The following is a 14,483-nucleotide window of genomic DNA, read 5'->3' as shown; positions in this document are numbered from 1 at the left end:
ACAGAAACCTGAAAAATGGGACCTACAATGAGATACTCAACCTCCAAAATGTCCCCGGCAAAGCTGAGCAGCGCAGCTGGAAAAGCCTTGGTAAAACCTTGCAAGCCAAGAAGTAAGAGCGCCGGCATTCCTGTTTTACACACTGTTGGAAATCTATTATCAAATACTTATTATTTCAATGTTCAGACACGCTGCCTTACCAAAAGTGCCTAAGAATATAAGAACTGAAAGGAAACAGAGGTGGCTCCGAGGACACAGAAGCCTTGTTTTGGAAGAGTTTATATTGTCACTCTTGTCACTGGGTACAGCACGGGATAGGCTGGCTTAGAGAATCTAGACCTTTGATGAGTGTAACTTAGTAAAATATGGTCTTTTACATCAATCCCTTCACATTTCTCACAGCTCCTGCCATCAAATCCCCAAAACCTTTCCCCTAATTAACTGACAAATCTCTAAACTGACCCACTTTCAGTCCACATATTTGTCAAGACCTTTGGTGTATTGATTTACTGATTATTGATAAAAGATAGACTCAAAAATGAAGATGCCCAGGCCCCCAAATAAAGAAGAATGGACCAACTATAATTATCTAATTACAAACTCAAATGTTTGGAACACGATGAAAGAGAAATGAAGTTACAGGACAGGTACACCTGTGAGGAGAAGGGGCTGTAAGGATCTTGAATATGTGCGGCATACTTTTTACACTGGAATAGTGACCACCAAGGAGAGTTAACAGAGCTCTGGTGGACTGGAAGGAAGCTAGAACGTGATGAATGACCTAAAGAAAAAGCAATGTCCCCTCTGTCCTCCCTGAGGCTCTGAACCACCCACGCACCCACTTCTTGGTAGGATTTAAAAAACCAACTTGACAATGGTTTCTGAATGTCCAGGAAATCACAGTTTAATTGATCCTTTCGTTCGTAGCTATGTCAAAATGCTCTGTGCAGAAACAATGATTCAGTGGAAGTGACTTGGTATGCCCAAATTTCCCCATATTAAAGAATGCACTGTCTTAGTACCCAGAAAATGGGGCCCTTTATAGATACTGCATTATGGAGTAGATATGCCAGAATTTCTGACATTGGTGCCAGAGCTCACTTTGAATACTGAGATCTTAGAAGTCACATGTTACGTGACCCTGGAAGGCTATTTATGATGTCCAAGACACAAATGAAATGTTCTACATGAGACTTAAATTTCTCTTTGGCTAAGTAAAATCAGGATTACTGAATAACTGGTTGATTTTTTTTAGTTTGGTTGATTGAATTTGCATTTGGCTAGTCTCTTAGGTTGCGAGGCAGATTTCACCCCCACCTCCCACCCTGGCCAAATAAGAGTCTATGTAGCTCAGACTTATCTGGGAATTCATGACCCTCCTCCTCCTTTAACCTCTTGAGTGCTGGGACTAGAGGCATGACCACATCTGGCCTGTGGTCATTTTCGTCAGTGGAGGTAGAGCCTAATGAACAGCTTTGATATCAAACATGCTATAGTAATTACTTTTGCATCTCTATGGCCGAAACCTTACAAAAGTGACTTAAAGGTAGACAATTCCGTTTGCTTCATGGCTTAGAATGTACAGCCCATCATGACATGGATGGAGGCTGGATCAGTTTGATCTACAGCAGCCACAGCTTACAGCAGCTTCTCCTATGGCACCAAGCAGGAAGAGGGAACTGGAGGACCAGGCTATAGTCTAGAGAGGCTGGCCCCTGTGGTCTATGTAGATCAGCAAGGCCCTATACCCCAAGGGTTCCACAACCTCCCAAAGGGTGTCACCAGGTTAGGACCAAGTGTTCAAGCACAAGAGTTTGTGGGGACATTTAACACACCCCTTAGCACAACTCACGGGCCATGTAACCCTGGGCAGTGTTGTGATTCCTAACATCCTCATATTATCATTGCAAAACTAAGATGATAATACTTTGCAAGATTGGTATGAGTGGTTAAGTTAAAAGGCATATACAATTAGTTAGCAGAGTGTTTGGCCTAGGGCTGATACTTGGTTAACGGCCGTTATTTTAGTATCAATACCCTTTATAGTTTTCAGACACCCTCCAAAAATTATTAAAAGTTTATTCTAGGCAAGCAGAAAAACAGCTCAAATCTCCTATGGATGTTCACATTCCCGTCAGTTAGCCAACAACTGATGCATACTGAATGCAGAGCCATGATCCCTCAAATGGCATTCTGAAAACAGCAATAAAAATATTTCTAAAGACCCAAGTGTTTTTACAACTTATTTGGCAACAAAATACAACCCAGCCTATTGTCTGTTAAATCCCAAGGTCTGTGATGGTTAATTTCAAATGACAACTTGATTGAAATTACTGAGGCATATCTTTGGGTATGCCTATGACAGCATTTTCCAGAAAGGATTAATTTCGACACACCCTGAAAATGGGCAGCTGCAATATCCCATGGCCTGGATCCAGAACCAATTAAAAAGGATACAGATAAAGACAGCTAAACACCACCATTCACAGTCTGCTGAGATGTGAGCAGGCAGCCTCCCACTGCCATGCCTTTCCCTCCAAAAAGGACCAGAAACATGAGCAAAACTAATACTTTCCCCCTTTAAGTTGCTTCTTGCCAAAAGTTTGGTCACAATAATGAGAAAAGTAACTAATACAAGATTTCATTTCCTTTTGTATAACATATCCTATGCCTTACTATACGCAAATAGTAGTGATACTCCAGGCTCTGTTGGAGATGCTGTATATATTTATAGGATATGACCTACGTAAATCTACACTTTTTCTATTGTTAGGATCCCAACAGAAGACCAAAGAAATTTGCCATGTCTACTACATGAGGCTTCGTTCTGGCCTCACCATAAAAAAGGAGGCCTGTTACTTTGAGAAAGAACCCATCCAAAGTTATTCACTAAAATCAGGTATGTTTATTCCTAGACAGACTGATGAGCATCCAGTAGCTTTTACTTTCCATATCTATGGATACAATTGTTTTCCTCATCCAAGTTCTCCTTGAGGAAAAGAATACAGATGATGCTGTGTTGGCCATTTTGGAGAGGGTTTTTAGTTACGTGGGAGAAATGGATACAATGGTGTGTGAAAACAGATGATACAAGATTTTAAATAAGTACATAATCATTTGGGGTGATATTTTTTACTATGAAAGAGGTGAACTGAATGGTTCACAGTGGCTGCTCTTGAGTGCTGCAAGTGTGATGAGTAGTTTTCTTCCTCTTTGTGTGCTCTGCTGGAGTGTGAATGAAAAAAATGGTTTTTAAAATGAAGACTTCCCCATTAAAGAGGTACCGATCCCATTAGACCATTGGGTGACTACAGCCCTGGCATCACTTACCATTGTGGCCATGTTGCCCATCAAAAAGATGGCATCTTTGCAGAATAAAGATAGATGCTTCACCCCTGACTCCTACTGCTGTCTTGCAGGTAGAAAGCGTGAAGGGAACTTCCCTGCTTACCCAAGGGATGCCATGAAGCGCTCCATGTTGGATACACCCAATTTCCAAGAATGTGCCGCTGCCGATTTACCTGTCAGAGAGAGTATCCGAGGTGTGACTGCTCACAGGGGTCTTGCTGGGGGCTGGGGGGCCAGTGGTGAGGTGTAAAATAAGACACGGGGCCTTGGCAAGTGCTGCTCTACAGAGCAGACTCAAGATCTTCTTGGGTGGTGATAGATCTTCGCTGGTGGTGGTGGCCCATGCCTTTGATCCCAGCACTCGGAAGGCAGGGGCAGGCGGATCTCTGCAAGTTACAGAGTGAGTTCCAAGGCAGGCTCCAAAGATACACAGAGAAACCCTGTCTCGAAAAAAAAAAAAATGTATCAGAAACTTGTTTCCTGTCTGTGTGCTGGCTCAGTGGCATCCAAACTGGGCGTGGTGTATCTGTCCCTGTGCACTCTCTGGCTAGCATTCCATTGATATTTTGGAATACTTGCTGTAGGTTGGAATCATGTCTATATTAGTCCTGATAAATAAATTATCCTTTGAGAAAAAAACTGCATTAATCCCCAAATTTCAAATTGTTCACCATGAAAGAGAATAAAAAAACTATTATCTTTTAAAATACAAGTTTAAGATGGTACGGCTTGAAGAGTAGTTTAAAGTTTTTATCATTTGTGCAAAGTTCCACATAAAACTGTGATCATCGAGAACTGAAGAGCGTCCAGGGGATGTAGCTCAGGTAGGATACTGCCTCATGTGCAAGGCTCTGCATTTCATCTCCATCAATGTGGGGAAAAAATAAAAGTGAGTCCTGGGCAGAGTGGCATGTGCCTTTAATCCCAGCATTTGGGAAGCAGGTGAATTTCTGTGGGTTCAGGTCTGTCTGGGCTACACAGTGAGTCTCAGGACAGCCAGAACCTGTAGAGTGAGACAGTGTCTCAAAAACAAATAAACAAACAAACAAACAAATCCCCAAATTAATAATTAACAAGTGACAACCCCACCACTAAGGAAACTCGATTAAGAATCACATGTTGTTATTTTAATATATATTACTTTTTATAGGATATATATAATATAGGATATTATATAAAACAATTTAGTATATATCATATATAGTATGTATTTAGTATATATTTAATACAAATAATGTTAATCTCCTAATCAACATTCATTTCTCATAAACTGCTTTTAAATTACTTTGCTTTAGATGTTCACATACAAATTCTTATTTTGTATATTATTTTTATTTGCAAAATTCAGTAACCTGTAGCAGATACAGTAAATTTTTTTTTTTTTTTTTTTTTTTTGGTTTTTCGAGACAGGGTTTCTCTGTGTAGCTTTGCGCCTCTCCTGGAACTCACTTGGTAGCCCAGGCTGGCCTCGAACTCACAGAGATCCGCCTGGCTCTGCCTCCCGAGTGCTGGGATTAAAGGCGTGCGCCACCACCGCCCGGCAGATTTTAATGTAGGATCCTCAAATGGATTCAGGTCTGCTTCAGTTTACCCATATATGCTTTAAAAATGTTATCATGTGCTCTGTATGCATCTCAGGCAAAGGCACAAATTAGCTTACATCTGCATCCCCCTAGGGCAATGGTTCTTAACCTTCCTAGTGCTGAGACCCTTTAATACAGTTTCTCATGTTGTGGTGACCCCCAACCATAAAATTACTTTTGTTGCTACTTCACAACTGTAATTTTGCCTCTGTTATGAATTGTAATGTAAATATCTGATACTCAGGGTATCTGATATTCGATCCCTGAGAAAGAACTGCTCAATCCCAAAAGGGTTGAGAACCACTGCCCTAGAGTGTTGAAAAATCCCTAAGTAATCATGCTTTATAAAAGGGCATACGTTCGCCTATGCCTTCCTAAACATGACCATTCTTTCCCACAGTTCCCTAGACTGTAGGAAGGCAGAAATGGAGCTGTCTGTCCTCTTCTTCACCCCCAACCCCACCAGGCAGGAAGCTACCACCTTTAACCCCGCCCTGGTGCCAACTATGGCTTTTGCCTATGTTACAATGACCAAGTATAGCTCACGTTAAAAAACAAAATTCTTGAGAGAAATTACTTCAAAAAATAGCCAAGAAAATTGTTCATAGGATTGTTTGGTTTTTAGTCTTACTGACAGGAATTCCACTTTTTACAGAATCTTGTGCTTCCCTGAGCACATACGATGACCAATCTGTTTGTTTCAAAGTATTGGAGAATGGACGATATGTGATCAATGTTGAAGATTCTGGAAAAGACCAAGAAAAAGGTAGACAATTTTAGACTATTTCCTCATGTCTATACTTAGTAATGATGACTGGCAAGGTTAAAAAAATCTACCAAATTATCCACAAGGGATTAACTGAGATAGTCAACAGCAATGGGTTTCATCCTCTATGCTAATTCCAGTCTTCCTGTGTTAAGAAGGATTCAGTGTCGTCAGGTTCTTCAGGGAAGAATACAGATATTGAGAAATAACTATGAGAAGTACAGAAGGAGAGAACACATGTATTTATTAATGCTGAATACTCATTAGATCTTTCCAACCTTTTCAGTGTCGCCTTAGTGTAAATGACTATTTGGGAAAGACTATTTCTCTGCCATCAACAGTGTAACACCCATGTTGGAGAATTCATCACAACATAATATATTTTGAGATTTTTGTGAGAACTACTAAAGTTTTGCTTTAATTGGTATATGACAAGGTTAAGGGCAAGGTTTTCTGGCCCTGTGTATGATGGAACTGAAACCTTCAGATACAAATTATCTCTCACCAAGTGATACCGTGTTGTCTTTCAGACAAGATGCTGCTACGTTACTATGAGTCTCCTCATCCCTCAAATGAGTCAGGTAATGTGGAGGCAGGGTCAGGGTGGGAGGTTGCTTGCATTCTCATTCAGAACGAAGATGAGTCTAAAATAGTCCACAATAAAGAAAGAGCGGTTCAAAAGATTATCTTCAACCCCACACTCGTTGTAAGATCTTAGCTTCTTAGAGCATTTATTCCACCTCATCTATTTCTGGATTAATAAGATAAAGGATTAGCTGCATACAGTACTTACAATAATAAGCTACTTATAATAATGTAGACCGTCTTCAGCCACAGCTAAAAAGACCCTGCCCAAAGGTTGTCCAGAGGCAGTTCCTTCTATACCGTCCTTCTGTCCGTGTCTCACACCTCATCACTATGCCCAATTAGCAAGAGAGAGGAAGGTGGGTGAAGAAATTCCATTTCCCTTTCAGGACACAAATAGAAGTTATACATCACATGACTGCTCATCTTCAGTTGGCCAGAACTTAGCCCGAAAGCAACATTGAGTCATGAGAACACAGGCAGGGAAATGTTCTATTATCATCTATTAAAATACAACTCAGTGACTTCACATGCACACAGGGAAGCTGATGCCCAAAGTAGTGTGTATTGGAATCAATTAAATTAGAAAAGATCAGAACAACAACAGAAATTAAAAACCTAACCTCCTTCTCTGAAGAACTTAGAAAGACTCTTGGGCCAGACTTGGTGACACGCACCTTTAATCCCAGCACTCAGGAGGCAGAGGCAGACCAATCTCTAAATTCAAGGCCAGCCTAATCTGCAGAGCAAGTTCCAGGACAGCCAGGGCTGTTAAACAGAGAAACCCTGTCTCAAAAAAAGAAGGAACAAAAGAAAGGAAGGAAGGGAGGGAGGGAGGGAAGGAAGGAAGAAAGGAAAGAAGGAAGGAAGGAAGGAAGGAAGGAAGGAAGGAAGGAAGGAAGGAATAAGGAAGGAAGGAGGGAAGGAAGGAAGGAAAATATAGGAAGAAAGACCCACTACTTACTTGATAATGACTCCTCAGTTTTATTTGGGTACAAATACTTCTAAATGAATTAATGATCTATTTTCCTTCACATCTTGGATTCTTTGGGTTAAGTTAAATTAAGATGAGTTACAAGGCTTAGTTTTTTTTACTTATAATTTCTTCTGTTGTTTTTATTTTTAATTGACAGGTAAAATTGTATTAATCATGTATAATAGGGGACTTTTTAAAAAGATTTTATTTTTATTGTGTGTGTGTGAATGTTTTGCCTGCATGTATGTAAATGTACCATATGTGTGCAGTGCTTGAGGAAGTCAGAAGAGAGCAATGAATCCCCTGTAAGTGAGTTACTCTATGGGTTCTGGGAACTGAATCCAGTTCCTCTGCAAGTGCATCAGGTGCTCTTAACCACAGAAGCATCTCTCTGGCCCCACAACAGCACAGGATGGATACCTCAAAAGCTTCTGGTGTGGTGGTGTCTGTTGTCCATCTATTGCATAATGGTAGAATGCAGCCAAGTGGCAAATGCATTACCTCACATGCTATCCTTTTCATTGTTAGGTGATGGTGTGGATGGTAAGTTGCTGATGGTGAACATGAGTCCTATCAAAGACACGGACATCAGGCTGAAGGCCAATGACGAGGACCACTCTGTGGAGGTAACAGAAATGTGACTATGCAACAGTCACAAATTGATTCTACTTGTTGATGTGTATTTAGATGTTAGGGAAATTCTGGAGACAGAGTTGGGCGCATACTATTGTAAATAACACAGTCAGTTGCTTCGAATGACTTGCTCGGGAGGAGGAGAAGAAGGGCAGTGGGATGTGTGGTCTTGTTACCACAAGTCTGGTCTCCACAACAGCACAGAATCCCCAGGGAGCTTGCTAGAAAGCAGGATTCCAGGCTCCCCCACAACTGAATCAGAACTAACATCTGAACAGTCCCCCGGGAGCGTCATCCCTTCACTACAGTTTGAGAGGCACTTCCACACAGAATGAGCTCACATCCTTCCATTTGGCTGTGTTCTTCCAGAAAAAATTCTTCTCTAAATAATTTCTGGCTCCAAGCCTGTCAAGGGGAGGTCGGCAAGCATGTCCATACATCACCAGTTATTAGCAGCATAAAATTCTACATCTGATCCATTCTTACTTAATAAATGGCAGGTATACCCTGGTCATGACACAAAAGGATGAACATGTCAAAGAGCAAACAAGTCAGAGCAAGAAGTTAGGAGAAAAACAGGACAGCATTATAAAGAAGACAATTTCTATAAATATACAAAATTTAAAGTGATCCAGTCATGTAGGACATCAACAGAAACAGTGGTCAGCATTCTGCTCAAGACAATATTCTTAAGTGTGTATAATGCACTATCTAGCATGTACATAATAAAAAAATAAAAGCAGAGTGCCGTGGCATATCAAGTGATCCAGTCATGTAGGACATCAACAGAAACAGTGGACAGTGGTCAGCATTCTGCTCAAGACAATATTCTTAAGTGTGTATAATGCACTATCTAGCATGTACATAATAAAAAAATAAAAGCAGAGTGCCGTGGCATATCAAGTGATCCAGTCATGTAGGACATCAACAGAAACAGTGGACAGTGGTCAGCATTCTGCTCAAGACAATATTCTCAAGTGTATATAATGCACTATCTAGCATGTATATAATAAAAATTAAAAGCAGAGTGCCGTGGCATATCCAGTCCTTGCTTAATGCTCCAGCAGTCCTGTCTCTTTTAATCCTCAGAGGAAGCCAACTGTTGTTGTGCAACAAACTATCTCAAAACCGACGGATTAAAATAATAATCACTTTTAAGTCCTTAGTGATTGAGAGCTTATACTGAAGACCTGAGTTGGGTCCCCAGGGTTTATTGCCAGGCGACTCACAACCACCTGTAACTCCAGCTCCAAGATGGTCAGATGCCTCTGGTCTCCATGGACATCTACATTCATGTGCACATACCCACACAGAGACATATTTAAAATAAAATAAATCCTTAAAGATAATGTAAATAATTGGTCTGTATTTAATAATTTAATTACAGATTGAATCTAACAATTAATCTAATTAAAAGAATATAAAACTACATCTGCATTTAAATTGGAAATGAACCAATCTGTAGGGAACGCTGGCTAGACTGAAAGTTTGCTAGACAGAGCACCATGTTCTTTGTATTAGAGACAATAAATAGCAAAAGAGGGCCCAAATCCAGAAGGGCCACATACAGATCTGCTCAGTCTCTACCAAGCAGCTTATCTCAATGTGGCAACTCCCTGTGAATCACTTCCACTCCTACCCACACCCTGTGCCCTCTGCCGTTCCCTCCACCCATTACTCCTCCCTCCTCAACTCTGTCAACAGACTTGCTAGAGAGACCAAGTTATAAACGCTGATTCTCCTAGGAGTTCTAACCCAGGAAGGCGATGTCAGCCCTGGACTTCCCGTTCACATATTGCCTTTTTCTCTTCTTTCCTCAGCTCCAAAAGTGTCAAGTCCCACTGCCAGACCAGGTCTATTTCGTCCTTCACAAAAAGTCCTCCGACTATGTTTTATTTGAATGTAAGAAAAAGCCTGGGACATACATAGGAGTAAAGGATAACCAGCTTGCTCTAATAGAAGAAGAGGACGAGGATAATAAAAATATCATGTTTAAGCTTTCTAAAGTTTAATGGAATACCGAGCTTGTGGGCTCTGGGTTGAATGAGTTAAAGGTTACCACTAAAGAAAGGGGGAAGAGAAGGGAAGAGACATCTAAGGGAATGGCGTAAGATGCTGCGGAATGTTATCTTAGTATATATAAAAAGTCTTTTCTTTTCCTCTGTCACCACACATTCAATAAAAACATGACTATATGGCATAGGGCATCTGTAAAGAGACTGAGAGAGATTCCACCTTGGCTTTTACTTTCATCTGCTTTGAGTATTGAACGAATTCACACTTGCAGATCTCTTCAGAGGAGCAAGCACCCTAGCTCATGCTATGCTTTAGACAAGAGTCCAATTTAAAAGCCTTAAAAAAAAAATACACGATTTTCCCTGGTCCTAAACAAAAGGTTGACATACTAGAGCAGCTTGTGCAGGACCAGCTGCTGCATGACTGACAGTTTCTCAATCAGAATAAAGCAGATGTATTGGCAGATGTCCCAGGCAACCCTCAGACAAGCTCTTTCTGTTAAGAAACTAGTGCTCCAAATGCCCACGTACCCAGACAGGTAGGATAAATGTATGAAAAGGCAGGATAACTGAAAAAAAAATTAAAGAAAAAGAAAGCCAGTATTTGTGAAGTGGAATAATGTTACCAATACTTATATCCTTTGGGGGAGGGGTTGGAGGGGGCTAGAGACAGGGTTTCTCTGTGTAGCCCTAGCTGTCCTGGAACTTGCTTTGTAGACCAGGCTAGCCTCCAACTCATAGAGATCCATCTGCCTCTGCCTCCCAAATGCTGAGATTAAAGGCATGTGCCACCATGCCCAGCTACTTGTTTCCTTTTTTAAATTCTGATTTTTTTTTTAAGATATCAGTTTAAATTTAAGCAAGCCAAGCTTACATTAGGAAACAGAACACATTTTAGTTCACGACTGTGATTGAAATCATCGGTTATATTTAACAAACTTAAACTCCTCTGTAAGTACTGACCAGAACGTCTATTAGGGTATCCAAGTAGAATGGGATCTCACAGTGCATTCAGAAGTCCTCTTACTAGAAAGACACTGAATTGACTTCAGATTTTCAAGAGCTGGCTATGGCCTATGTTTATGACACACCGTGTCCTCCTCGCCAATTTCCAAAGAGCTATCACTTTCATCTCTGGCTTGTTTCCTTACACACAAATCCTTTTGTTCTTTGGGTTCACAGTGGCGCTGCTCACGGTGGAATATATTAGTTTAACTTCCGCCCCTTCTTTGGTTCTTTTGACCAACATATCCTTAACAGATCTCCGACTCCCTAAACTTCATTTTTATTTTCTCTGCCATCTATATGCCAACACTTTTATTCTGCTTTGTTTATTTTACATTGCAGAATTTTATATATACCTACTGGTTACAAGGTTGTTCACTAAACTTTTTTGGTGTGTTTTACTGTTACTGAAGTAGTGAAATTTATATTCAACCATATAGTAATATTTTAAGCTGCTAAAGGAATAGCTTTACTTATTTAGACAACAGCAATTTCTACTACATTTTTATTGGCTTAAAATTTACAGTAAATGCAAAAGATAATGACAGAAAACTGATGGAATACAATATGACCATTTCTAAAAGTGTAAGCATTTAATTTTCAGTTGATGAAAGCTACTGTATATAATAGCTGGTATGATGTATGATAAAAGAGGCTAGGAATTGCTGTATAAGATCATATAATTATAGCATGATATAACCATTTCATTAATTTTTCACTGTTTTACTATAGAGACAAAAGTAAAAACAGAATCTATGCCATCCCCTGGAAACCACGATGTTGACTATGTGAATTTGTACAATATACTTAAAGCAATAATTAAGTAGCCAATTATGTCGATGACATTGTTTATAACCTTGAATAAACTATTTGTCAAAATCACGTGTGACCATGTCTTTATCACAGAATGCTCCAATGTTCTGAGTCTTGAATGAAAATGAACATACTCCAGTCCATTGCTATTGACAAGGGAACTGAGAAGGCTATTTCACAACTCAGGGTATTTAAAACTAAAACTTCCCACAGAAGGGAGTCCACAAGTGACTCAGTTTCCCAGTTTGAATCTTGAGTCTATTCTGAGTCAATAGAGTTCAGGCTTGCTTGCTCCAGGGCTGTGAGAAAGTCCTGATTAGCCCATAGAGTCCCCTTAAAGGGCTGTGAGAAAGTCCTGATTTCCCATGGGAAAGAACATACTATCTAGCTAAACACAGGCTGTTGACTCTAGCTGAAGGTACATTGTGATAGAAAATGAAACTGCCTGCTCCTTGACCCAAGGACAGGAGAGATACTGGCTGAATGCCAGTGTTGTGCATTGTTCTACTTCTGCCCTTCAAGTTTGTATATAAGCTGGCTGTGAAATAAACCCTGACACTGTCTGGAACTGACTGGCAGTCTACAATTCACACACCGCCACCCAGCTACCTGGTCCACTCGTCGGCTAGCTCCGACAAGGGATTGCGGCTACTTTGCCTTCATCCCCCTAGTGCTCACTCTGGTAGACCTCCTCCCCTCCCCTAAATGACTTTTGACTTTTGCTCCAACCCAAACACACACACACACACACACACACACACACACACACACACACACACACGTTCCTGCATTAAAAATTAATCGATCTCTGCATCCAGATCCCTCAGTAGTTGGATGAGGTTTCTAGCACAACAATTAGGGTGTTTGGCCATCCCATCACCAGAGTAGGTCAGTTCGGGCTGTCTCTCGACCATTGCCGGCAGTCTGTTGTGTGGGTATCTTTGTGGATTTCTGTGGGCCTCTCTAGCACTTTGCTTCTTCCTGTTCTCATGTGGTCTTCATTTACCATGGTCTCCTATTCCTTGTTCTCCCTCTCTGTTGTTGATCCAGCTGGGATCTCCCGCTCCCCCAAGCTCTCTTTCCCTCGACCCTCGCCTTTCATTACCCCCACTCATGTCCAGGCTGTTCATGTAGATCTCATTCCATTTCTCTGTCATTGGGCGATCCCTGTGTCTTTCTTGGGGTCCTGTTTTCCGGGTAGCCTCCCTGGTGATGTGAGTAGCAGACAATTCATCCTTGTTTCATGTCTAGTATCCTGCTATGAGTGAGTACATACCATGTTTGTCTTTCTGAGTCTGGGTTACCTCACTCAGGATGATTTTTTCTAGATCCATCCATTTGTCTGCAAACCTCATGATGCCATTGTTTTTTTCTGCTGAGTAGTATTCCATTGTGTATATGTACCACATTTTGTTTATCCATTCTTCAGTTGAAGGGCATCTGGGTTGTTTCCATGTTCTGGCTATTACAAACAATGCTGATATGAACATAGCTGAACAAGTGCTCTTATGGTGTGGTTGAGCATTTCTTGGGTATATGCCCAAGAGTGGTATAGCTGGATCTTGGGGGAGATTGATTCCCAATTTTCTAAGAAAGCGCCATATTGATTTCCAAAGTGGTTGTACAAGCATGACTAGGCCCTGGGTGGATCTCTGGGAGTCCAATTAGCGAGAAAGAGGAGGGTTTATATGAGCGAGAATTGTTGAGACCAAGGTTGGATAAAGCACAGGGACAAATAGCCAAATGAATGGAAACACATGAACTATGAACCAATGGCTGAGGGGTCCACACTGGATCAGGCCCTCCGAATGGGTGAGACAGTTGATTGGCTTGATCTGTTTGGGAGGCATCCAGGCAGTGGGACCAGATCTTGTGCTCATTGCATGAGTTGGCTGTTTGAAACCTGGGGCCTATGCAGGATTGTTTGGCTTGGCCTGGGAGGAGGGGACTAGACCTACCTGGACTGAGTCTACCAGGTTGACCTCAGTCTGTGGGGAAGGCTTTGCCCTGGAGGAGATGGGAATGGGGGGGGGCGTTGGGGGGAAGGTGAGGGGGACGGGAGGGGGGGAGAACAAGGGAATCCGTGACCGATATGTAGAACTGAATTGTATTGCAAAATAAATTAAAATAAATTTAAAAAAAAAAAATTAATCGAAAATTTCCGACTCTTTACTTAGGTGACTTTCACTCAGTTTTGTTTTCTTTTAAAAGATATTTTCAGAGCTGAGGAGACTTTTAAGCAACCATGAGAAACAGAGTCCAGATCTCAAGTACCCACATAAAAACCAAGAGTGATTGTAAACCCCAGTGCCAGGAGAGGGGTAGAGACAGGCTCACTCTGGAGTGCTGCTGGCCAGCCCGCCTAGCCAAACGGATAGGCTTCAGTTTTGAGACTGTCTCACAATACAGAGGAGCAACAGAGGAAGAAGTCTGATGTTGACCTCTGGCCTTTGCACATGTGTACAAGCACATATCTCACACACACACACATATTTTCCACATTCTTACAATCAGTGCTATTTGATTAAAATATTCAAACGTGTACTGACATTTTGTCTCACTTGTATTGCTTTGATCCAAGTTACTGGAAGTAATCTGTCCCCTCAATTATATCAGAAATGATAATTCTCTCTGATAGCTATCTCAAAATTTACAGTTATATAACTTTATTTACAGTCTTTAAATTTCTGTTGTGTTGGGGAGGTTGCTTTTTAATTTTAATTTTTTTCTTTCCCCTCCCCCAACTCCTCTCAGATTCT

General features: G+C 41.1%; 1 protein-coding gene across 3 annotated transcripts in view; it reads left to right on the top strand.

Annotated features, from left to right (window-relative positions):
• The window catches only part of Il33 (interleukin 33), a 39,597-nt gene extending 27,804 nt beyond the window's left edge, over window positions 1-11,793 (top strand). For all 3 annotated transcript variants that reach the window (XM_052761308.1, XM_052761307.1, XM_052761309.1), the window contains 7 exons: window positions 5-112; window positions 2,774-2,899; window positions 3,420-3,542; window positions 5,587-5,697; window positions 6,228-6,278; window positions 7,787-7,884; window positions 9,712-11,793. In XM_052761308.1, the coding sequence (XP_052617268.1) occupies window positions 16-112; window positions 2,774-2,899; window positions 3,420-3,542; window positions 5,587-5,697; window positions 6,228-6,278; window positions 7,787-7,884; window positions 9,712-9,903 (798 nt within the window). In that variant the 5' untranslated portion in view covers window positions 5-15 and the 3' untranslated portion in view covers window positions 9,904-11,793. The remainder of the gene's footprint in view (window positions 1-4; window positions 113-2,773; window positions 2,900-3,419; window positions 3,543-5,586; window positions 5,698-6,227; window positions 6,279-7,786; window positions 7,885-9,711) is intronic.
• Window positions 11,794-14,483: the final 2,690 nt, after the last annotated feature.

This window comes from Peromyscus californicus, unplaced genomic scaffold, assembly GCF_007827085.1.
Source record: "Peromyscus californicus insignis strain IS unplaced genomic scaffold, ASM782708v3 Scaffold_4__1_contigs__length_199733344, whole genome shotgun sequence".
NCBI classification, from domain to species: Eukaryota; Metazoa; Chordata; class Mammalia; order Rodentia; family Cricetidae; genus Peromyscus; species Peromyscus californicus.
This window is presented reverse-complemented; position numbering and strand designations above follow the sequence as displayed.